The sequence below is a fragment of the Sceloporus occidentalis genome, unplaced genomic scaffold, assembly GCF_023333645.1.
Source record: "Sceloporus occidentalis isolate IW3139 unplaced genomic scaffold, rSceOcc1.0.p SCAF_1, whole genome shotgun sequence".
In the NCBI taxonomy this organism is placed as follows: domain Eukaryota; kingdom Metazoa; phylum Chordata; class Lepidosauria; order Squamata; family Phrynosomatidae; genus Sceloporus; species Sceloporus occidentalis.
In genome coordinates, this window is record NW_028316981.1 from 906,256 (window position 1) to 932,431 (window position 26,176).

Below are 26,176 nucleotides of genomic sequence, written 5' to 3' on the forward strand. Positions count from 1 at the left end.
TCCTCCATTGAAGGACTGTGTTCCACTGTCAAACAGCCCTTACTATCAGGAAGTTCCTCCTAATGCTGAGGTGGAATCTCTTTTCCTGGAGCTTGCATCCATTGCTCTAGGTCCTAGTCTCTGGAGCAGCAGAAAACAAGCTTGCTCCCTCCTTTCACATATTTAAACAGGGCTATCATATCACCTCTTAACCTTCTCTTCTCCAGGCTAAACATCCCCAGCTCCCTGAGTCGTTCCTCATAGGGCATGGTTGCCAGACCTTTCACCATTCTGGTCACCCTCCTTTGGATACGCTCCCCCTTATGTATATGTATATATGTACATGTGAACCAGTTTGAGTGTTGGACTTGGACTCTGGAGACCAGGGTTCAATTCCTCCTCATCCATAAAACCCAGTAGGTGACCAAGTCACAGGGGAAAGTGTCGCGGCAAAGAGACGCAGAGACAGGAATGGGGGTGCACAAGCTTCCTCCCAGCCATGTCTTGGCTGGGCCTTTTATTGTCACCTTGCTTACTTCCGTCCGTTGTCTTCCGTACAATCATTAATGACAGCCTTGCTCTTAGGCAAGGAAGCAGGATATGGAGACCAGCTAAGCCGTCCGAATCAACATGGGCTTATCTATCCAATTATGGATAAAGCATTGTCATCCTGAAAGAGGGTCGCAATGCTGTGGTCTGCCAACGGGATTGCCACATCTCAATCTTGATGAACATTGCTATCCTGGGAGGGGGTCGCATCCCCGGGGCTTGCCAGGGAATGCTACAGGAAAGGCCAAAGCAAACCCCCTGTGAACAAACCTTGCTAAGAAAACCCTGCAATAGGTTTGCCTTAGGGCGCCATAAGCCAGAATCAACTTGAAGGTGGATGACAACAACAAAAACAAATATGTATACTTTTTAAAATTTATTGTGGGGATTTTGTGCTTGTCGTTTGTTTGTGGCGCCTGTTGAGCAGCTGCGCCATTTCCGTGACAAATCCAGCGACTGGAAATAGTGTAATTTAAAGGTATGCTTTTAATTTTGCTCACTGTTGTACATCATGACTACTACCCTTGCAATCAGTGATGTATGGGAAATACGGTCTAGGACTAACAAGACTACAGGCAAGAAAGTGGTTCTGAGTGTTGCCCAGGGCTCTGGAGGCCAGGGTTCGAATCCTGCCTCGGCTGCGTCAATGTCCAGTGGGCGACCTTGGCTGAGTCGCACTCTCTCAGCCTCAGGAAGACATTAGAGTCTCCGTGTCTTAAAAATGACTTGAAGTCAAGCAGCCTAAGGGCAAAAAACACAGCAAGGGACACACCCAGAAGGCCATTTCTTAAACAGAAGTTGGCAAGGCATTTAAGCCAAAGAGTTGGCTGTGCTTCTGGCTGGGCCCCAGTCCTCCAAGGGTTAAGGGCAACGAGTCCCGGTTCCTAGACAGGCAGGAAGTGGCTGGGAGGGAACAAACAGGGACGGGAATCTTTCCACTTCCGGGTCGGAGAGGAAGAGGAAGAAGAAGACGAAGAAGCAGCAGCAGCAGCAGGAGCGAGGTGGGGGTGAATGGAGGAGGCAGCAAGGGAAGGTAAGGAGGGGAAGGGGCGCTTCTCTGTCCTTTGGGGGAATCCCAGGCAGGCCTTTAGAGGGGAAATGGGGTCCCTCCGCCCTTTATGGGGGACTCTTAGTACATAGGATCCTAGAGCAGGAAGGGACCCCAAAGGGCCATCTAGTCCAGTCCCCTTCTTCTGCCATGCAGGAATACATAGGACCCTAGAATTGGAGGAAGGGACCCCAAAGGGCCATCCAGTCCAGTCCCCTTCTTCTGCCATGCAGGAATACATAGGATCCTAGAATTGGAGGAAGGGACCCCAAAGGGCCATCCAGTCCAGTCCCCTTCTTCTGCCATGCAGGAATACATAGGATCCTAGAATTGGAGGAAGGGACCCCAAAGGACCAGACAATCCAGCCCCCTTCTTCTGCCATGCAAGAATACATAGGATCCTAGCGTTGGAGGAAGGGACTTCAAAGGGCCATCCAGTCCATTCCCCTTCTTCTGCCATGCAGGAATACATAGGACCCTAGAGTTGGAGGAAGGGACCCCAAAGGGCCATCCAGTCCATTCCCCTTCTTCTGCCATGCAGGAATACATAGGACCCTAGAGTTGGAGGAAGGGACCCCAAAGGGCCATCCAGTCCATTCCCCTTCTTCTGCCATGCAGGAATACATAGGACCCTAGAATTGGAGGAAGGGACCCCAAAGGGCCATCCAGTCCAGTCCCCTTCTTCTGCCATGCAGGAATACATAGGATCCTAGAATTGGAGGAAGGGACCCCAAAGGACCAGACAATCCAGCCCCCTTCTTCTGCCATGCAAGAATACATAGGATCCTAGCGTTGGAGGAAGGGACTTCAAAGGGCCATCCAGTCCATTCCCCTTCTTCTGCCATGCAGGAATACATAGGACCCTAGAGTTGGAGGAAGGGACCCCAAAGGGCCATCCAGTCCAGTCCCCTTCTTCTGCCATGCAGGAATACATAGGATCCTAGAATTGGAGGAAGGGACCCCAAAGGACCAGACAATCCAGCCCCCTTCTTCTGCCATGCAAGAATACATAGGATCCTAGCGTTGGAGGAAGGGACTTCAAAGGGCCATCCAGTCCAGTCCCCTTCTTCTGCCATGCAGGAATACATAGGACCCTAGAATTGGAGGAAGGGGCCCCAAAGGACCAGACAATCCAGCCCCCTTCTTCTGCCATGCAAGAATACATAGGATCCTAGCGTTGGAGGAAGGGACTTCAAAGGGCCATCCAGTCCAGTCCCCTTCTTCTGCCATGCAGGAATACATAGGACCCTAGAATTGGAGGAAGGGGCCCCAAAGGACCAGACAATCCAGCCCCCTTCTTCTGCCATGCAAGAATACATAGGATCCTAGCGTTGGAGGAAGGGACTTCAAAGGGCCATCCAGTCCAGTCCCCTTCTTCTGCCATGCAGGAATACATAGGATCCTAGAATTGGAGGAAGGGGCCCCAAAGGACCAGACAATCCAGCCCCCTTCTTCTGCCATGCAAGAATACATAGGATCCTAGCGTTGGAGGAAGGGACTTCAAAGGGCCATCTAGTCCAGTCCCCTTCTTCTGCCATGCAGGAATACATAGGACCCTAGAGTTGGAGGAAGGGACCCCAAAGGGCCATCCAGTCCAGTCCCCTTCTTCTGCCATGCAGGAATACATAGGATCCTAGAATTGGAGGAAGGGACCCCAAAGGACCAGAGAATCCAACCCCCTTCTTCTGCCATGCAAGAATACATAGGATCCTAGCGTTGGAGGAAGGGACTTCAAAGGGCCATCCAGTCCAGTCCCCTTCTTCTGCCATGCAGGAATACATAGGACCCTAGAATTGGAGGAAGGGGCCCCAAAGGACCAGACAATCCAGCCCCCTTCTTCTGCCATGCAAGAATACATAGGATCCTAGCGTTGGAGGAAGGGACTTCAAAGGGCCATCCAGTCCAGTCCCCTTCTTCTGCCATGCAGGAATACATAGGACCCTAGAGTTGGAGGAAGGGACCCCAAAGGGCCATCCAGTCCAGTCCCCTTCTTCTGCCATGCAGGAATACATAGGATCCTAGAATTGGAGGAAGGGACCCCAAAGGACCAGACAATCCAGCCCCCTTCTTCTGCCATGCAAGAATACATAGGATCCTAGCGTTGGAGGAAGGGACTTCAAAGGGCCATCTAGTCCAGTCCCCTTCTTCTGCCATGCAGGAATACATAGGACCCTAGAATTGGAGGAAGGGACCCCAAAGGGCCATCCAGTCCAGTCCCCTTCTTCTGCCATGCAGGAATACATAGGACCCTAGAATTGGAGGAAGGGACCGCAAAGGGCCATCCAGTCCAGTCCCCTTCTTCTGCCATGCAGGAATACATAGGATCCTAGAATTGGAGGAAGGGACCCCAAAGGACCAGACAATCCAGCCCCCTTCTTCTGCCATGCAAGAATACATAGGATCCTAGCGTTGGAGGAAGGGACTTCAAAGGGCCATCCAGTCCAGTCCCCTTCTTCTGCCATGCAGGAATACATAGGACCCTAGAATTGGAGGAAGGGACCCCAAAGGGCCATCTAGTCCAGTCCCCTTCTTCTGCCATGCAGGAATACATAGGACCCTAGAGTTGGAGGAAGGGACCCCAAAAAACCAGACAATCCAGCCCCCTTCTTCTGCCATGCAAGAATACATAGGACCCTAGAATTGGAGGAAGGGACCCCAAAGGGCCATCCAGTCCAGTCCCCTTCTTCTGCCATGCAGGAATACATAGGACCCTAGAATTGGAGGAAGGGACCCCAAAGGGCCATCCAGTCCAGTCCCCTTCTTCTGCCATGCAGGAATACATAGGATCCTAGAATTGGAGGAAGGGACCCCAAAGGACCAGACAATCCAGCCCCCTTCTTCTGCCATGCAAGAATACATAGGATCCTAGCGTTGGAGGAAGGGACTTCAAAGGGCCATCCAGTCCAGTCCCCTTCTTCTGCCATGCAGGAATACATAGGACCCTAGAATTGGAGGAAGGGACCCCAAAGGGCCATCCAGTCCAGTCCCCTTCTTCTGCCATGCAGGAATACATAGGACCCTAGAATTGGAGGAAGGGACCCCAAAGGACCAGACAATCCAGCCCCCTTCTTCTGCCATGCAGGAATACATAGGACCCTAGAATTGGAGGAAGGGACCCCAAAGGACCAGACAATCCAGCCCCCTTCTTCTGCCATGCAAGAATACATAGGATCCTAGCGTTGGAGGAAGGGACTTCAAAGGGCCATCTAGTCCAGTCCCCTTCTTCTGCCATGCAGGAATACATAGGACCCTAGAATTGGAGGAAGGGACCCCAAAGGACCAGACAATCCAGCCCCCTTCTTCTGCCATGCAAGAATACATAGGATCCTAGTGTTGGAGGAAGGGACTTCAAAGGGCCATGCAGTCCAGCCCCCTTCTTCTGCCATGCAAGAATACATAGGATCCTAGCGTTGGAGGAAGGAACCCCAAAAGGCCATGCAGTCCAACCCCCTTCTTCTGCCATGCAGGAATACATAGGATCCTAGCGTTGGAAGGGACCCCAAAGGGCCATCCAGTCCCACCCCTTCTTCTGCCATGCAGGAATACATAGGATCCTAGCGTTGGAAGGGACCCCAAAGGGCCATCCAGTTCAGCCCCCTTCTTCTGCCATGCAGGAATACATAGGATCCTAGAATTGGAGGAAGGGACCCCAAAGGGCTGTGCAGTCCAGCCCCCTTCTTCTGCCATGCAGAAATACATAGGATCCTAGAATTGGAGGAAGGGACCCCAAAGGGCTGTGCAGTCCAGCCCCCTTCTTCTGCCATGCAGGAATACATAGGATCCTAGCGTTGGAAGGGACCCCCAAGGGCCATCTAGTCCAGCCCCCTTCTTCTGCCATGCAGGAATACATAGGACCCTAGCATTGGAAGGGATCCCAAAGGACCAGAGAGTCCAACCCCCTTCTTCTGCCATGCAGGAATACATAGGATCCTAGCGTTGGAGGAAGGGCCTTCAAAGGGCCATCCAATCCCACCCCTTCTTCTGCTATGTAGGAATACATAGGATCCTAGCATTGGAAGGGACCCCAAAGGGCCATCTAGTCCAGTCCCCTTCTTCTGCCATGCAGGAATACATAGGACCCTAGAATTGGAGGAAGGGACTTCAAAGGGCCATCCAGTCCAGTCCCCTTCTTCTGCCATGCAGGAATACATAGGACCCTAGAATTGGAGGAAGGGACCCCAAAGGGCCATCCAGTCCAGTCCCCTTCTTCTGCCATGCAGGAATACATAGGACCCTAGAATTGGAGGAAGGGACCCCAAAGGACCAGACAATCCAGCCCCCTTCTTCTGCCATGCAAGAATACATAGGATCCTAGCATGTGAGGAAGGGACTTCAAAGGGCCATCTAGTCCAGTCCCCTTCTTCTGCCATGCAGGAATACATAGGACCCTAGAATTGGAGGAAGGGACCCCAAAGGACCAGACAATCCAGCCCCCTTCTTCTGCCATGCAAGAATACATAGGATCCTAGTGTTGGAGGAAGGGACTTCAAAGGGCCATGCAGTCCAGCCACCTTCTTCTGCCATGCAAGAATACATAGGATCCTAGCGTTGGAGGAAGGAACCCCAAAAGGCCATGCAGTCCAACCCCCTTCTTCTGCCATGCAGGAATACATAGGATCCTAGCGTTGGAAGGGACCCCAAAGGCCCATCCAGTCCCACCCCTTCTTCTGCCATGCAGGAATACATAGGATCCTAGCGTTGGAAGGGACCCCAAAGGGCCATCCAGTTCAGCCCCCTTCTTCTGCCATGCAGGAATACATAGGATCCTAGAATTGGAGGAAGGGACCCCAAAGGGCTGTGCAGTCCAGCCCCCTTCTTCTGCCATGCAGGAATACATAGGATCCTAGAATTGGAGGAAGGGACCCCAAAGGGCTGTGCAGTCCAGCCCCCTTCTTCTGCCATGCAGGAATACATAGGATCCTAGCATTGGAAGGGATCCCAAAGGACCAGAGAGTCCAACCCCCTTCTTCTGCCATGCAGAAATACATAGGATCCTAGCGTTGGAGGAAGGGCCTTCAAAGGGCCATCCAGTCCCACCCCTTCTTCTGCTATGTAGGAATACATAGGATCCTAGCATTGGAAGGGACCCCAAAGGGCCATCTAGTCCAGTCCCCTTCTTCTGCCATGTAGGAATACATAGGATCCTAGTGTTGGAGGAAGGGACTCAAAGGGCCATCCAGTCCAGCCCCCTTCTTCTGCCATGCAGGAATACATAGGATCCTAGCATTGGAAGGGACCCCAAAGGGGTCCTATTCCAGTCCCCTTCTTCTGCCGTACAGGAATACATAGGATCCTATCTTTGGAGGAAGGGACTTCAAAGGGCCATCCAGTCCAACCCCTTCTTCTTCCATGCAGGAATACATAGGATCCTAGCATTGGAAGGGTCCCCAAAGGGCCATCTAGTCCAGTCCCCTTCTTCTGCCATGCAGGAATACATAAGAACCTGGTGTTGGAAGGGACCCCCAAGGGCCATCCAGTCCAGCCCCCTTCTTCTGCCATGCAGGAATACATAGGATCCTAGCGTTGGAGGAATGGACCCCAAAGGACCATCCAGTCCCACCCCTTCTTCTGCCATGCAGGAATACATAGGATCCTAGAGTTGGAGGAAGGGACCCCAAAGGACCAGACAGTCCAGCCCCCTTCTTCTGCCATGCAGGAATACATAGGATCCTAGTGTTGGAAGGGATCCCAAAGGACCAGACAGTCCAACCCCCTTCTTCTGCCATGCAGGAATACATAGGACCCTAGCATTGGAGGAAGGGACCCCAAAGGGCCATCCAGTCCAGCCCCCTTCTTCTGCCTTGTAGGAATACATAGGATCCTAGCCTTGGAAGGTACCCCAAAGGGCCATCTAGTCCAGTCCCCTTCTTCTGCCATGCAGGAATACATAGGATCCTGGCGTTGGAAGGGACCCCCACGGGCCATCCAGTCCAACCCCTTCTTCTGCCATGCAGGAATACATAGGATCCTATCGTTGGAGGAAGGGACTTCAAAGGGCCAACCAGTCCAACCCCTTCTTCTTCCATGCAGGAATACATAGGATCCTAGCGTTGGAGGAAGGGACCCCAAACGGCCATCTACTCCAGTCCCCTTCTTCTCCCATGCAGGAATACATAGGATCCTAGCATTGGAAGGTACCCCAAAGGGCCATCTAGTCCAGTCCCCTTCTTCTGCCATGCAGGAATACATAAGAACCTGGTGTTGGAAGGGACCCCTAAGGGCCATCCAGTCCAGCCCCCTTCTTCTGCCATGTAGGAATACATAGGATCTTAGTGTTGGAGGAAGGGACTTCAAAGGGCCATCCAGTCCCACCCCTTGTTCTGCCATGCAGGAATACATAGGATCCTAGAGTTGGAGGAAGGGACCCCAAAGGACCATGCAGTCCAGCCCCCTTCTTCTGCCATGCAGGAATACATAGGATCCTAGCGTTGGCGGAAGGGACCCCAAAGGACCATGCAGTCCAGCCCCCTTCTTCTGCCATGCAGGAATACATAGGATCCTAGTGTTGGAGGAAGGGATCCCAAAGGACCAGACAGTCCAGCCCCCTTCTTCTGCCATGCAGGAATACATAGGATCCTAGTGTTGGAAGGGATCCCAAAGGACCAGACAGTCCAACCCCCTTCTTCTGCCATGCAGAAATACATAGGACCCTAGCATTGGAGGAAGGGACCCCAAAGGGCCATCCAGTCCAGCCCCCTTCTTCTGCCTTGTAGGAATACATAGGATCCTAGCCTTGGAAGGTACCCCAAAGGGCCATCTAGTCCAGTCCCCTTCTTCTGCCATGCAGGAATACATAGGATCCTGGCGTTGGAAGGGACCCCCACGGGCCATCCAGTCCAACCCCTTCTTCTGCCATGCAGGAATACATAGGATCCTAGAATTGGAGGAAGGGACCCCAAAGGGCCATGCAGTCCAGCCCCCTTCTTCTGCCATGCAGGAATACATAGGATCCTAGAATGGGAGGAAGGGACCCCACAGGGCCATGCACTCCAGCCCCCTTCTTCTGCCATGCAAGAATACATAGGATCCTAGCGTTGGAAGGGATCCCAAAGGACCAGACAGGAATTCTGCCATGCAGGAATACATAGGATCCTAGCGTTGGAGGAAGGGACCCCAAAGGGCCATCCAGTCCAGCCCCCTTCTTCTGCCATGCAGGAATACATAGGATCCTAGCGTTGGAAGGGACCCCCAAGGGTCATCTAGTCCAGTCCCCTTCTTCTGACATGCAGGAATACATAGGATCCTAGTGTTGGAAGGGACCCCCAAAGGCCATCTAGTCCAGCTCCCTTCTGCCGCGCTCAAAGACATAGAACCATAGAATTCTAATATACAGCTGACCCTCAAGAGCCCTCCAGCCCAACCCACTGCCATCCAGGAAGACTATACATAGATTCCTAGGTTTGGAAGGAGAGTCCCAAGGGCCATCCAGTCCAACCCACTGAATAAACATAGACTATAGACTGCTTAATAATAATGATGATGATGATAATGGCCTAAATCCCCCAAAAGATATCAAGTCCTGGCTGATCTTGGAAGCTAAGCAGGGTCAGCCCTGGTTAGTCCTTGGATGGGAGACTGCCACCCCATCCCAGGTGCTGTGTTCTCTATTTTGACATACTCTCTGACCTTGGGTTCTCAGACTCTGTTCTTGACTGGTTTAGATCTTATTTGTCTGGCAGATCTTTTGCAGTGGTTGCAGGTGGTCAGACTTTTTCTCCTGTTCCCTTATCTGTTGGAGTTCCCCAGGGCTCTGTTCTGGGTCCCCTTCTGTTTTCTCTCTACACACTGTCCTTAGGAAAACTCATTAGCTCTTTTGGCTTTTCCTACCATCTGTATGCCGATGACACCCAGTTGTATCTTTCCACCCCTGACCTTTCTCCAAGGCTTGAACAGCAAGTTTTGTCTTGCCTCACAGCTGTCTCGCAGTGGATGCGCCATCGGCGTTTGAAGCTCAACATGTCCAAGACGGAGCTTCTTGTCTTTCCTCCTAAGCCCACCCTTCAACTCTCCTTTTCTGTCTCTGTGGACAACATTTCTATTCAACCAGCCCAGCAAGCCCGCAGTCTTGGTTTGATCTTTGACTCTTCTCTGTCGTGTATCCCTCAGATCCAGACCACAGCCAAGGCTTGTAGATTCTTTTTATACAATATTGCCAAAATCCAACCATATCTCTCCACCTCTACTGCCAAGATCCTGGTCCATGCCCTAGTGATCTCACGACTGGATTACTGTAACGTCCTCCTGGCTGGGCTTCCTCTTTCTCACCTCCATCCTCTAATCTCTGTCCAGCATTCAGCTGCACGCATTATCACTTCCACCCACCGCTCTGACCACATCTCTCCTGTCTTGGCATCCCTTCACTGGCTCCCCCTCCCTTTCCGCATTCAGTATAAGCTCCTGCTGTCGACATTCAAAGCCCTCCATGGACTGGCCCCTCCTTACTTATCAGACCTTATTTCTCCCCACCTTCCCACTAGGGCTCGCCATTCTGGTAGTCAAGGTCTGCTGTCTCAGCCCAGGATTTCCTCTGCCCCATCCCAGATTCGCCCCTTTTCACTCGCTGCCCCTCACTCCTGGAACCTTCTTCCCCCACAAGAAGCAAGAGCCATCACTTCTTTAACCAGCTTCAAAACAGAGTTGAAAACCATCCTGTTCAGAGTAGCCTTCCCAGACATTGCATAATTGTCGCTTGCTATTTGGTTTGCTTTTGTTGTCTGTTTATCAAACCATTTCCTGTATTGCTATGTACTGTATATGCATTATCCTACTTAAGAGTATGTATTTTCCCTGGAAGAAGATTAACCATCCATTATGAAGCCAAGCCCTCCCTCCAGTCCATCTGCCTTGGTCCAGGCCTTGGAGGTAGAGAGGAACTGCTGGACCTCTTACCCTTTCCCTCCACCGCTAGGGTTGCCATAAGTCAGGACCTCCAAACCGGGACAAATGTAGGACAAATGCAGGATAACATTTTCAAATGTAGGACACATTTTTTAAAAATGGAGGACACATGAAAAAATTGAGGCTTTTTTAGAAATCTTAATATAAATGCATGTTTCTTAGGCATGATCAAAATGGAGGACATTTTGACATTATTTGTAGACAGATCGCAGAAATGTACTTCCCTTTCTGGCCACCCCCCTCTCCCCATTCCAAACAGCACATTTGGGCATTGATCATGGCTTTATTTTAACATTGCCTCTTGCATATTTCAGAGGCTTATTCCACAACCAAACCCTTTGGTCAAGGGACTTTGGTTTTAATTCATTTTGGCTTGTTTTGTCTGTATTCCTCCCCACTAAATAAAGGAGACATGAAATGGAGTTAATGAGTACAAGTTGTTAAACAAAAAAGTCTTGTGAGACTCTGTAGGCAAGAGGTGCACCATGTTAAGAACTGCATTAAGCACACTTAGGCTGCTGCCACACTGCTTTCACTCTCATCACTCCATCCTATGGAATCCTGGGATTTGTAGTTTGTTGTGGTGCCAGGGCTGGGCTTTGAAATCTCAGGCATAAGAGAGGCAAAAGGCTTGGGCTGCATCTACACTGGAGAAATAATCTGGTTTGAGACCACTTTAACTGTCTTGGCTGAATGCTATGGAATTCTGGGAATGGTGGTCTGTTCCAGCACCACAGCAGAATGGCAGTTAACCCCTGGAAAGCTCTCTGACCAAGGTGACCAATGCCCTCACCCCAAAATGTAGGGCACCCAAGCAAAAAAACGTAGGACATGGCCAAAGATAAAAGCTAAAAACACCCATGTAATTATAAATCCATGCTTCTTAGCCATGATCCAAATGGAGGACATTTTGAAATTTGACAGAAGAGGACATGTCCTGGAAAAGGAGGAGGATGCCTGGTCACCTTGTCTCTGGTCCAAAATACACTGCAGAAATAAAACATAGCTGGACTGAAATGCCCAGAGTTCCACACTGAGGAAATAATCCAGTTCGAGAGTGACTTAACTGTTCTGGGTTAGTGCTGGGGAATGCTGGGAATTGTAGTACACTGTGGCCCCAGAGCTATCTCTGACAGGGAGTCCCATAACCCTCCAAACGTAGTTGAACTGCAGTGCCCAGAATTCCTCCCCAGGTGCATCCACACTGAGGAAATGGTCCAGTTTGAGACTGCTCAGTGCTGGGGAATCCTGGGAATTGTAGTCTATTGTGGCCTCAGCGCCATCTCTGACAGAGAAGTCTCAATGTCTCCCAAACACTAGCATTCCCAGGATTCCCTAGCACTGAGTTAAAGCAGTCTCAAAGTGGGTTATTATTCCTGCAGTGTGTGTGAGAGATATAAAAGCTAGGGACTGGATTCATTTGGAGGATCTCTGTGTCCAAAACACACTGCTTGGACTGCCAGGGCTCAGTGCTATGGAATCCTGGGAATTGTAGTTTATTGTGGCACCAGAGCTCTCTGACAGAGAAGGCCAAATGCCTCACGGACACCAGAATTCCAGAGCATTGAGCTTTGGCAGTTAAAGGGGTCTCAAAGTGCGGGGGGGGGGGGGAGAGAAAAGCCAGGGAGTGTGAATGAGAAGCTCATCTTGGCTGTGGCTACTCTGAGAGGAGGAGGAGGGAGGGAGCCAAGGGAAGTGGCCAGGACCATCAGCCTCCTCTCTTCCACTGCAGACTGCTGGCAAGAGGCTCGGCCCCCAGGCAACACCTCCTCTGTGGACCATTCAGCTTCCTTTTGTCAAGAGAGCTCTGGTGCCACAAGAAACTACAATTCCCAGAATCCTATAGCACTGAGCCATGGATGTTTAAGGGGGGGGTCAAACTATTTCTGCAGCCTTTTGCTACCCTAAAGCTACCCCTATTTACAAGCAAGGCAAAATCTCTTCCTTCCAAGCCCTTGAAAACCAACCCAAGGGGAGGGCTGATTGCTTCTTTCTCATTGGTCAGCTTCGGGAGAAATTTGCATATTACAAGTAAAGCTGTTTAGGGACTCACAAATGATCCTGTGATAAAGAATTACAAGAATACTGACGCGGTAGACATTTAAAAGATGAGGCATTTAGACTCCCAGTGAAACATGAACCATTTATGGCCTTTTTTTCTCTCACTGTAACCTGGAAAGTAATGCATCTTGCAGGGCATATATACCAACGTGGGTGGGCAAAAGCTCTGAGTGGCAGGTGTCCTGAAGACCTGCTCTCTAGGCTGTGCCATGCAGGGAGGCGTGGAGGGTGGCGCACAGCCATGGGGAGGGGTGGAGCTGCCTCCAGGGCCTCGCTGGGGGGGGGGAGTCCTGGGGGCGGGGCCAAACCGGGGTGGGACTGTGTGGCCCCGCCCCAAACTGGGAAAGTCCCACCCCCAGGCGGGATATGGCAACCCTATCCACCGCTCCCTTCTCCTCCTGTGTCATGTCTTTTTAGATTGTAAGCCCGAGGGCAGGGAACTGTCTAATTAAAAAGATTGTATGTACAGCGTTGTGTAAATTTACAGCGCTTCATAAATAAAGGTTAATAATAATAATAATAATATTGTCAGAGAAGGGAACTGGCAAAACCAGCTTGCCTGAGGCTGCATCTTCAGTGCAGAAATAAAACAGTCTGGCACTGTTTTGTGCTGTGGACTGCTGGGATTTGTAGTTACGTGAGCAACTTAGCCGCCTCCGTCAGAGAGCCCTTGTGCCACCACAAACTACAAATCCCAGGAATCCATAGTGTGGAGCAATGGCAGTTAATGCAGATTAACTCCATTATTTCTTCCATGCAGATTGTTGTGTGGCTTCAAGTCGTTTCTGATTTATGGCAACCCTATCATGGGATTTTCTCAGCAAGATTTATTCGGAGGGAGTTTGCCATTGCCTTCCCCTGAGGCTGAGAGCTTGTGACTTGCCCAAGGGATTTGAACCCTGGTCTCCAAAGTCATAGTCCAGTGTTAACTCTCCAATGTATGTGCAATGCAGATACAACCTAAGAAAACACAATGACATTCATACACACCCCGGGGCCCCTAAATCCCCTAAAGCAGTGATTTCCAAACTTCGGTCCTCCAGGTGTTTGGAGCTTTCAGCTCCCAGAAGCCCCAGCCAGCTTGGCCAACAGTCAGGAATTCTGGGAGCTGAAGTCCAAAACATCTGGAGGACCAAAGCTTGGGAATTGCTGGCCTAAAGGCGCCAGATCCTGTCTGCACTCCATAAGTTGATAGTTAACTGGATGGTGACTTAAAGGCATGCGCGCACACACACACACACATACACACTTAGTTATATTTTTAATATTTGAAAATAATGAACATTTAAAATATTTTTGCGCATGAAACAATGGTCCAAAACACATTGTAGAAGTAATCCAATTTGAGAGCACTTTAACTGCCCAGGTGCAGTGCTAGGGAATCCTGGGAAATGTAGTTTATTGTGACAACAGAGCTGTCTGATTTAGGTATACTTGGTATACTTAATTAAGTAACTTAAATAAGTAACATCTCCTGGCACAGTGATGCTTGAGTAGTGTTTGTGAATACAAAAGAGTTGCAGATGAGTAGAAATAGGCAAGTGTTTTTTATTCACAGTCCCTACCTAGTCAGCATTGGGACCCGGATGCTGTGATGGCAATTCCTCTTCCAACCTACTTGACCCATTTTTTTCCCTTGTGGAGAATGAGATCCGCTCTGCTAGTGATGAGAGCTCTATGAATCTATGATTCATCTTTAGGTTATGCTTAATAACCTCCAAACTGGTATTTTTAAAAACCTGCAAACTGGAACGGCACAAAAGTAGTTGGAGTCTTTTGCCGTTTTAACCTTGTTACAGCATTTGAGATGTTCCTAACCTGTTTGATTAAGAAGTTATCTCTAGAAAACTCTAGGTCATCCAGCACGACTCTGCCAGATGTTGACCATAGAGCAGTGATGGCAAACCTATGGCAGAGGTGGCACTCAGAGCCCCTCTCTGTGGGCACACATGCTGTCCTCCTAGCACAGAGTTTGCCAGAGTTTCTTACTAGAAAGCCAGTGGGATGTGGCACTTTGCAATAAATAAGTGGGGTCTGGGTTGCAGTTTGGGCACTCGGTCTGTAAAAGGTTCACCATCACTGCCATAGAGTCTTGCTGGAGGACCTAGAGATTCCTAGAGGAAACACTTCTCTTAGACATGTGTAGGTCCTATAGCATGATTCTATGATCAGCGCCCACCTGATGTTGACCATAGAGTTTCACAGGAGTACCGAGAGAGGTAAGCTCTCAGGAAAACAAAAAATATATAGTCATGCTGAAAGATGCCAGCTACAGATGCTAGCGAAATAGCAGGAATAAACTCTTCCAGAACATGGCCACATAGCCCGAAAAACCTATAAATATATAGGGTTTTTTTCCCCATGTGCAGTTTTCCACTTTCACAGGGGTCTTGTGTCATTAATCCCAGCAAATGCAGAGGCCCCACTGTAATTGCTTTACTGTTTTCAATTCTAAATTTGTTTCCTTGGTGTTTAAGTTGCTTTTATTTTTACATCACCTTCAGCTCCCATGACACAATTCTATTATTAGTGTTGTTGTTGTTGTTGTTGTTTGAGGCTGAGAGTATGTGACTCGCCCAAGGCCACCCAGTGGGTTTCAATGGCCGAACAAAGATTCGAACCCTGTTCTATGATTCTTCAGAGCTATAGTCCAGTGCTCCAACCACTACGCCATGCTGCCTCTGGAACATATTTAGACAAGCTCAATTCTGATGAGTAAACTGTTTGTCTGGTTTTCTCTCCCTTTCAGGGGCTGGTGTCCTTTGAGGCGGCGGCGGCGGCGGCGGAGGCCATGTATTTTACCAGAGGGGAATGGGATTTCCTGGATCCGGGCCAGCGGGTTCTCTACAAGGAAGTCATGCTGGAGAATTACGGAAACATGGCCGCTCTGGGTAAGGAGCCCCTTTGTCCCTCAGTGGAAATACCAATCATGGATTCGGTATTTGCTACACCAAGGTCCAAAATACCGTGCAGAAACAATCCATTTTGAGACTGCTTTAACTGCCCTGGTTCAGTGCTAGGGAATTCTGGGAAGTGTAGGTTTGTGAGGCATTTAGCCTTTCTGTCAGAAAGAGCTCTGGTGCCACAAGAAACCACAATTCCCAGGATTCCCTAGTACTGAGCCAGGGCAGCTAAAGTGGTCTCAAGCTGGATTATTTCTGCAGTGTGTTTTGGGCCCAGGTTTGGTTGAAAGCCTTAGGTCGTTTGGTTTAAACTCCATAGTTTATTTTTGAGCAGCTAATGAACCTTTGAAAATTAATATTTAAAAAAAATAATAATTAAAAAAGCTGCGTCTTCAGAGCTTTAACCGAAGTGACTCTAAGAAACCCAGCACTTCTGGTTTTTAAAATAATTATTCACAGATATCTGTATGTAACTATATCTCTCTCTTTGTGTGTGTGTATTAATTATTCATTCTCTCTCTCTCTCATACACACACATATATATATTATAAATTAATATTAATTATTCACAGATACACACACACACACAGGTCTGACTACTACAGTGTCCGGGCCCAGCCACAAAACCCACTGAGTGACCTTGGGCAAGTCACACTCTCTCAGCCTCAGGGGAAGGCAATGGCAAACCTTCTCAGACTAAATCTTGCCAAGAAAACCCTATGATAGAGCTGCCTTAGGGTTGCCATAAATCAGAAATGACTTGAAGGCACAACAAATTACAGTTGGCCTTCTTTATCCACAGAGTCAAGCATCCACAGCTTGAAAATTTTCAAATATATATGTATATGTGCAATTCCAAAAAGCAAACTTTGTTTTTGCCATTAAAGGACATCATTTTATTCTCTATTGTATTTAATGAGACTTGAACATCCATGATTTTGTTATCCAGGGGCAGTCCTTGATACCAGGGGTCCACTGTATCATTATTTCCCAAACCACTTACTGGAACAAGCATGACTGTCTGAATTTCATAATTTTTAACTTTAACAGTTTATTGACAGCTGTTTATTGTTAGACTGGTATCCTGCGTCAGTTGCTTATTTTGGATCACCTTGTTTTATAGTGCAAGAAATGCCACACAGAAACAAATCCTTCAGTTAATCTAATTTCAGCCAAAATAACTTCCTTTAAAAGAGCATCTTTTTAAAGAATAGTTAATAAATAAACTAGCGGCTGTAGCATCCGAAGTGCATTTTGCTACTTAATTTTCTGATTTAATCCTCTATCAATGTGGTCCTAGATGTTAATGCAAAGAAATTAGTTTAAACACACAGAAAAATGGTGGTGTTTTTGTTTTGTTTTGTTTTGTTTTTTGTTTTTTCCAAACCTGTTGCCAAGTGAAGGCTAAGGGAAGTGGTCAGTACTGTTTTACTGAATCACAGTAGTTAAAAGTAGCATCAAACTGCATTAATTCTGAAGTGCAGATGCGCCCTAGGCTATGAAAGCTCATGCTACAACTTCTTAGAATCATAGAGTTGGAAGAGACCCCAAGGGCCATCCAGTCCAACCCCATTCTGCCATGCAGGAAATCTCAATCAAAGCATCCCCATTGACAGATGGCCATCCAGCCTCTGTTTAAAGACCTCCAAAGAAGAAGACTCCACCAAAATCTCTAAGGGAATGTCTTCCACTCTCAGACAGCCCTTACTATCAAGATGTACTTCCTAATGCTAAGGTGGAATCTCTTTTCCTGTAGCTTGCATCCATTGTTCCATGTTCTAATTTCTGGAGCAGCAGAAAACAAGTTTGCTCTGTCCTCAATGTGTCCCTTCAAATACTTAAATAGGGCTATCATATCGCCTCTTAACCATCTCTGTCCAGCTCCCTGAGTCGTTCCTCATAGGGCATGGTTTCCAGACCCTTCACCATTTTAGTCGCCCTCCTTTGGACACACTCCAGTTTGTCAATATCCTTTTTGAGAAACTGGAGCGTGTCCAAAGGATGGTGACTAAAACGGCGAAGGGTCTGGAAACCATGCCTTATGAGGAATGACATAGGGAGCTGGGCATGTTTAGCCTGGTCTCAAAGGTGCCACAAGATCCCTTTACATGCCTAAGGGAGGCATTGGGTTGTTGTTGTTCTAAAAGGCATTTCCTCAATCCCTCCACACTGTGCAAAGGGATCTTGTAACACCTTTGAGACTAGGTGAGTGAAAGAAGTTGGTGCATCTGTTTTTGTAGATTTAGGTCTATTTCCACCCAATGCATGGAGTGAAGTGGTGCTCAGGAAGGACCTTCATAAGCAGACTGTATGAATAGCCATAGAAATGCTAAATTGTTTTCCTTATGGGAGAGGCAAAGGCAGAAGGAAGGATGTGCCTAAGGCCAGGGTGGATGGTTGACCATATGACCATAGGAATGATGGAAGGACTTTTGGAGTGTGGTTGGTACAGGGTGGGAACCATTATTATTTATTATTAAACATTATTTATAAACCAGAACAGATATGCGATAAACTGGCTGAGAGTGAAGCAACTGGGAAAACCATGCCCTTGCCTAAGAACAACCTTTGAAATGTATGGGTTGCCATAAGTCGACAGGCAACTTGAAAACATGTACATGTATGCATGTATTATAACACTAGTTAACACTCCAGCCTCATGAGGGCACTCTCAGCTAGTAGTTTAATGATATTGAAAGTTGCATTTCAATGCTAACTTTTTGTATACGAATGTGGGAAAATCTCAAATAACAACCCACTATTCTTTACCTGACAGAACACAGCTCTAGGATTCTTTGGGTCCTCCAGTGCAACTCTGTGGTCAATGTCTGCCAGACGTTGATCAAAGAATCATGCTGGAGGATCTCCAGATGCCTAGAGAAGTATTTTCTCTAGGACCTTCTAGGTTTTCCAGCACAACTCTATGGTCAACTTCTGGCAGAGTTGAGCTGGAGGATCTAGAGATTCCTAGACTACTTTTTTTTATAATATGAACATTTAGAAAAAAACACGTTAATACATACACATATACAAAACACCTCAAAACAAATGCAAAGCACATCAAAACAAATAAGACAACAGAGTCCAGTACCGGTTATTTCATTCTGATTTATAACTCTCTCTTCCACTTTTGAATCCATATACTTATATCCATATTATAATTTGATCAACTTCTTTTCCTTATCATATTATAGTGAGATTATGTTATATTTCCTCTACATTCATGATTCTAGAGATTGCTAAACAACCTTTTAATCAAAACTACAAATAATCAAATTTGCAAAAGTCAAAGCTGCAGATATGGAAGGCCGACTTTATTTTAGCTTTCTCATATGAATGAGGACTCTCGAATGTAATTTGTTTTACCTTTTTAAAATGTCAGACAGCTCTTACAGTCAGAAAGTTCTTCCTTATGTTTAGGCGGAGTTGCTTTTTTTATAACTTGCTAAAAAGGCCAGTGCAATTTTAGGCTGCATCAACTGAAGAGTAATGTCTAGATCAAGGGAAGTAATAGTGCTACTCTTTTCTGCTTTGATCAGGCCTCACCTGGAATAATACTGTGTCCAGTTTTGGGCAACACAATTCAAAAAGGGTGTTGAGAAACTGGAGCATGTCCAAAGGAGGGTGACCAAAATGGTGAAGGGTTTGGAAACCATGAAGCCCTATGAGGAACGACTTAGGGAGCTGGGGATGTTTAGCCTAGAGAAGTGGAGGTCAAGAGGTGATATGATAGCCCTGTTTAAATATTGAGGTGGGAGCAAGCTTCTTTTCTCCTGCTCCAGAGACTAGGACCCAGAGCAATGGATGCAAGCTCCAGGAAAAGAGATTCCACCTCAGCATTAGGAAGAACATCCTGAAAATGAGAGCTGTTAGACAGTGGAACACACACCTTCCTTGTTTAATGTTGTACGCTGCCCCAATTATTCCTTGGAGGTGTGTGATGAACAGGCAGATTTGGGTCAGGCTGGCAGCAGCCAATAGAATGTTGGCTTGTTAGAGGATAAATAGTCAGTTGCTGACAGTTGAAAGTCGTATAGGGTTTGAGTTAAGTCCAGATAGGGTTTCACTAAGTCCAGAGATGGACAGTTGTTGTGAGGGTCCCAGTGTGAGACAGGGACGGTTCGGGGTAGAATCCAAAAGTGAGGGGCTCCCTATGTTTACATGCCCAGACCTCTGAGAGAGGGAGTTGCTGGAGTGGGATAATATCCTGTAGGATTTAGTTAGCCTGGTTGGCTAGGATGGAGATAAGTTTGAGAAGTGAATGTAATGTAAAGATTGTGTGAGTTTTAAATGAAAGTAACCCATTTTCTCTAGAGAGTGTGTTTGTAAAAGAATCCCCTATAAATTCATTCTTTTATCTTTTTCACGCACCCTCTCGATGGCAAAACAAGACTACTTTAAATCATTGATCTGCGCCAACGAGACGCCTGCAGCGTTTCTTCTCCTGTTTCAACACACTGTTAAAACCCTCTCCTCCCTCCGTCTCTCCATTATTTTCTCCCTCCGACTTCGCCAATTATTTCATTACAAAGATCACTACCATTCGTTCTGAGTTAACTCCTCATGATTTGGCTCCCACTATTAATCTCCTCACCCTCCTACTAATAAACTCTCTGTGTTTCCTCCTGTTTCTTTGGAAGAACTCTCTTCGCTGCTGAACTCATCCAAACCCAGCACCTGCTCTCTTGACCCACTTCCTTCTCGTCTTCTAATCTCTATAGCCCCCTCTTTGTTACCCTCCCTCCTCTATATCTTTAATCTCTCTCTCTCCTCGGGTTCCTTCCCCTCAGTCTTCAAACATGCCTTAGTTTCCCCTATTCTGAAAAAACCCTCTCTCGACCCCTCTTCCTTGGCTAGCCATCGTCCAATCTCTCTGCTTCCTTTTCTCTCTAAGGTGTTGGAACGAGTTGTCCATTCATGCTGTCTTGAGTTTCTTGACACCAATTCCATTCTGGATCCCTTCCAGTCTGGTTTTCGCCCACGGCACTCCACAGAGACGGCCCTTACTAAGATCTCAAATGATCTTTTGCGGGCCAAGGCGAATGGCCTTTATTCTATCCTTGTCCTTCTCGATCTGTCTGCAGCCTTCGACACTGTGGACCACTGTCTCTGACCTTGGTTTCTCGGGCCTTGTTCTCGATTGGTTCACATCTTACTTGTCAGATCGATCTTTTTCTGTGGTCTCGGGTGGTCAGACCTCGTCTTCTGTCCCCTTATCTGTTGGAGTTCCTCAGGGCTCTGTTTTGGGTCCCCTTCTGTTCTCTTTATACACATTCTCCCTTGGCAAACTGATAAGTTCTTTTGGTTTCTCCTACCATCTGTACACCAATGATACCCAGCTGTACCTTTCCACCCCTAATCTTTCAGCAGAGCTAGAGCAGCAAGTGTCATCCTGTTTAACAGCTGTCTCCCACTGGATGCACCATCGGCGTCTGAAGCTCAAGATGTCCAAGACCGAGCTTCTTGTTTTCCCTCCTAAGCCCACCCTTCACTACTCCTTTTCTATTTCTGTCAATAACGTCTCTATCCAGCCGGTCCAGGAAGCCCGCAGTCTTGGTTTCATCTTTGACTCCTCTTTGTCATTTATCCCTCAGATCCAGACTACAGCCAAAGTCTGCAGATTTTTTCTCTACAATATCGCCAAAATCCGTCCATATCTCTCAGCTTCTACCGCAAAGACACTGGTCCATGCCCTAGTGGTCTCACGACTAGACTACTGTAACCTCCTCTTGGCAGGGCTTCCCCTCTCTCATCTCCACCCATTAATTTCTGTTCAGCATTCAGCTTCACGCATTATTTCACTCACTCGCCGTTATGATCATGTCTCCCCTCTGTTGTCCTCCCTTCACTGGCTCCCTTTTCCTTTCCGCATCAGGTACAAACTTTTGCTACTCACCTTTAAAGCCCTGCATGGGCTGGCCCCTCTTTATTTAACCGATCTTCTCTCTCCCTACATCCCTACTCGCACTCTCCGCTCTGGTAGCCAAAGTCTCCTCTCTCAACCCAGGATCTCCTCTGCCCCGTCCCGGATCCGTCCCTTCTCTCTTGCTGCCCCTCATTCCTGGAACCTTCTTCCTCTGCATGCACAGCTCATCACTTCCCTAACCAGCTTTAAGGCTGAGCTGAAAAAGATATTGTTTAGGGAAGCATTCTCAGGGAATTTGTGATTGTCATCTGGCTGTCTGATAATGTTTGATGTGATGTGATCTGCTTTTATATTTGATGTTTTTAATTTGTCTTTTCTTTTCTACATGGTAATTTTATCTATTTCTCTAATTGTTATTATCTTAGAGTGTACGCCTTGGGCAGGCTTTTATATACTCCTTAATTTTACCGACTTTGTACAGTTACAGCGCTCTAGAAATAAAGTTTAATAATAATAATAATAATAATAATAACAATAACAAGTGTATGGTACAGCACAACTGTTGTTTACCAGTAAATAAAGTTTTCTTTTGTTGTCTAAAAAAGATTCATCTGGAACCTGAATGCTTACCACGCTATTAACAATTCAAAACATGTTTTGGGGTTAAAGTGACAGTCACAAAAAAGTGTCTGGATCACAAATTAATAAGAAAAATTGTGTTAAAAGTGTTAAATATAGTGTTAAAAGTAATATCCCCAGCTCCCTAAGTCATCCCTCATAGGATGGATTTCATCATGGTGTATTAAAAGAAATTGGAGAATCTTGGGAGAGAAAGTGCTTAACTGTGTTTGGCTGAAGAGTCTTTCTCTGAACTTCATCTACTAGTTTTCCTTCTTTTCCTTCTTTTCTCTAGCAGGTAACATGCAGCAAAATGAGAATTATCGGGAGCCTCCCATGGCATCGTGGGAAGGAGCCAAACAAGCTGTGGAAAAACAGGAGTTTGAAAATCAAAGGGAACCAGCCAAACCAAAGGGGAACCAGTCAAAGAACGGAAAGAAGAAGCCCTCTGCTTCTCTGGGCACTGAGATTGGGGAGCCCCTGGCCTCCGAGGCAAGTCAGGTAAAGTGTCCTGCCTGTGGGAAAATATTCAAATATGAATCACACTTAAACATACACTTCCGAGTCCACACAGGGGAAAAGCCGTATACGTGCATGGAGTGTGGAAAGTGCTTCAGTCAGCATGGACACCTACATTCCCATCAAAGGACCCACACCGGGGAGAAAACCTACAAATGCATGGACTGTGGGAAAAGCTTCAGTGACAGCGGAGCTTGCACAAAACATCAAAATACCCACACAAAGGAGAAACCCTACCAGTGCTTGGAGTGTGGGAAGAGCTTCAGTCAGCATGGCCATCTTCATTCGCACCAGAGAATTCACACAAGGGAGAGGCCTTATAAATGCACAGAATGTGGAAAAGGTTTCAGTCAGCGTGGACATCTATACTCTCACCAGAGGATTCATACCAAGGAGAAGCCTTACAAATGCACCGATTGTGGGAAGAGCTTCAGTCAACGTGGCCATCTGTATTCTCACCAGAGAACGCACACCAAGGAGAAACCCTACAAATGCCTGGAATGTGGGAAGAGCTTCAGCCAGAGTGGGCATTTACATTCACATGAAAGAACCCACACAGGTGTGAAACCATATAAATGCATGGAGTGTGGAAAGTGCTTCAGTCAGCGTGGTCATGTATATGCGCATCAGAGAACCCACACGGGGGAGAAGCCATATAAGTGCATGGAGTGTGGCAAGAGCTTTGGTCAGCGTGGGCATCTTCATTCGCATCAGAAAACCCACACAGGAGAGAAAGCATGTAAACGGGCTGAATGTGGACAATGTTTCAGTGATAGTGGAGCATGTACTAAACATCAACAAACTCCCACATGGGAGAAACCTTTTAAACATGTGGAAGGAGGTGCTTCAGTTATGGAAGAATATTGATTAAACTTTTTTTAAAAAAAATTATACACAAATACTATACTAACATATGGAAAATATTGTAATATAATAATATTCCAAATGTGGAAAAGAGCTTCAGTCTGATGACAAAATGTATTCCACATTATGAGATCTCCATTGTGAGAAAAATATTGAGCGTTGGTAGAATTTGGTTAGAAGCAAAAACTGCTTAGCTTCAGTTTGCATTTTCTGCTTTTGGAGAAACCCCATTTCTTATGCTTGCTGGCAGTATGACATCTTTCATTTTCCTTACGAGTTCTTCGTGTTTGTTATGGACTCTGCAGGATTACACCAACAGAAGACATTTAAACAACACATTTCAATTTTAAAAAGAGTACTAATGTATTTTTCTTCTCAAAATATTAAGTGTCAAATGCCTCATAACCCGATGTCTGCCTGGTCAACAAAAATGGCTTGTATTTAGGAGCATAACTCAGCCCTGGCAGATATTGTCTGGGTGTTTGTTTGTTTTTTCCTGTAGATGTTGCTGGGATTAAACCTTTTCTGTTTGTAGTGGATTTTTGTTAGGTCAGAAAAAAATATGTAATGGAATATGTGCTTTTTCCTAATAGTTAAGGTCATCTTGAATTCTGTCCCCTGAGGTGTTTGCTGCCCCTTCCTAGTCATATGCAGACTCCATGCGCAATCCTGTATTTCCTTCATTTAAGAAGTTGAACAAAATTTAGACCGTGGGCAGACCCCCCTCTCATCTGTCACTTCTCTTCAGGATGATAAGGAACCATTGGTGAGCACTCTTTGGCTTCAGACCATCAACCTGACAGTAGCATCATCTATCTAACCCACATTTTATCAGGTTGTCTGTATTCCTCCCAGGCATAATTTCTTCTGTCTTCATCAAGTTTGGCTCTGTCTTCCTTTCAGAAGACGGAAGCAAAGTAGGTGTTGACCAGTTTTTCCTTTCTCTTTGTGGCTTATGAGTGTAGGTCCATTGGTCCAGGTATATCACTCCCCCCTCCCCTGCGCGCCTCTTGTTCTTTTCATAGCCATCCCTCTCATGCAACCCTAAGTTCATTCCAACTTTTTACATTTCTCCTACAAATATTGGCTACCACAGGACAACCCTCACATCCAGGAGGGATACGTTTCCAGACTTCACAGATAGTTAAGGTCAAGAATAATAGCAAACCCTACATTTCTTTGGATGTTGACCATAGAGTTGCTCTGGAAGTCCTGCAGATGCCTAGAGAGGTATTCTCTCTAGGCATCTGGAGGTTCTCCACCATCACTCTAGTGTCAACTTCCATAATGTTGGATTTGCTGTTATCCACAATTTTCACTTCACCTGGAGGACCTTCAGATGCCTAGAGAGACTTATGTTTTTGGTAAGTGAAAACATAGATACTAGTCCCATTAATCCAGGGGTCATACTGTATTTTGTATTCTTTTTTGCTGATTTCTCCCTCTTCCACTTTTCTAAATGATCCATTTAAAATCCCACTCATGGAAACTTCATAAACCCAAGTGACAATTGCCAATGAGAAAATGGGATTGAGCAACTCGTATTGTGCCTCAGATCCTCTGATATGGGGAACCAGTAGTTGTTTTTTTCCCCTGGGTACTCATCCAGGGAGGATCTCTTTAAGTAGCACTATGGGAAAGTGTATCATCAACAAGGTCCCGACAAAACAGATTGCAGGATTTGTGTAACCCTGGTGCCATATATTTCATTGCCATAATCTCTCATTGAAGTGCTTTGTACACAAATGAAGGGGGTTGATTGTGGGTAGTTCCTGTTTCCTTTAAAGGGGATGGACTCCCTATTGCCTAGATTCTGGGCCTTGGGCCACATGTGACCCTCAGAACCATTTAGGATAAAACCCCAAGGATAAAAGATTTACTTTTGAATATTTCCCCCCCAAAAAACATCCCCGAATACACTCCAGGAGGGACATTTGCCACATTTTAATGCCAGGAAAGGCCTTTTAAAATTAAAAGTGAACAGAGAGTGATTTCTTGTCCCTTCCTGTTGTTAAAAACAGGCCTCTCATAGATCGTCACAAAACATGTCCTCCTGCTTCTAAATGGTGTTTGTGGGCAAATACATTTCTGAGGAGGCATATGGTCATTCTCCTCTAATGCAGGCCCCTTGTCTTCACAAAGCTGCCCACGCAAAGCATGATCTCTATAGAATCAGAGTTGGAAGGGACCACAAGGGCCATCCAGTCCAACCCCCTGCCATAATATGTAGTATCTTTTATTGGTAGGGAAGGGAAGCATATAGTTTTCAAGTCTTTATTCTGTGTCTGTTGAAAAATAATAAATACATTCATATATATATTGATATCCTGCCCTTTATCGTCTCATGTAAAAGTCAAAGGGACTTAAACACCAAGGAAACAAATTTAGAATTGAAAATGGTAAAACAATTACAGTGGGGCCTCTAGGTACTCCTGTGAAACTCTGTGGTCAACATCAGGTGGGCGCTGACCATAGAATCATGCTGGAGGACCTACACATGTCTAAGAGAAGGGTTTCCTCTAGGAATCTCTAGGACCTCCAGCAAGACTCTATAATCAACATCTGGCAGAGTTGCACTGGAAGACCTAGAGTTTTCTAGATATAACTTCTTAATCAGACAGGTTAGGAACATCTCAAATGCTGTAACAAGGTTAAAACAGCAAAAGACTCCAACTACTTTTGTGCCGTTCCAGTTTGCAGGTTTTTAAGCATAACCTAAAGATGAATCATAGAGTTGGAAGAGACCCCAAGGGCCATCCAGTCTAACCCCATTCTGCCATGCAGGAACTCTCAATCAAAGCATCCCCAACAGATGGCCATCCAGACTCTGCTTAAACACCTCCACTACTCTCCGAGGGAGTTTGTTCCACT

General features: G+C 46.7%; 1 protein-coding gene across 1 annotated transcript; it reads left to right on the forward strand.

The window, feature by feature from the left end:
• The first annotated feature begins 1,498 nt into the window (after nt 1–1,498).
• LOC149320309 (uncharacterized) lies at nt 1,499–23,844 on the forward strand. The gene is made up of 3 exons (XM_089501885.1): nt 1,499–1,561; nt 15,285–15,426; nt 22,218–23,844. The coding sequence occupies exons 2-3, from the start codon at nt 15,327–15,329 to the stop codon at nt 23,306–23,308; spliced, it is 1,191 nt and encodes a 396-aa protein (XP_089358011.1). The 5' UTR covers nt 1,499–1,561; nt 15,285–15,326; the 3' UTR covers nt 23,309–23,844.
• The last annotated feature ends 2,332 nt before the right edge of the window (nt 23,845–26,176 follow it).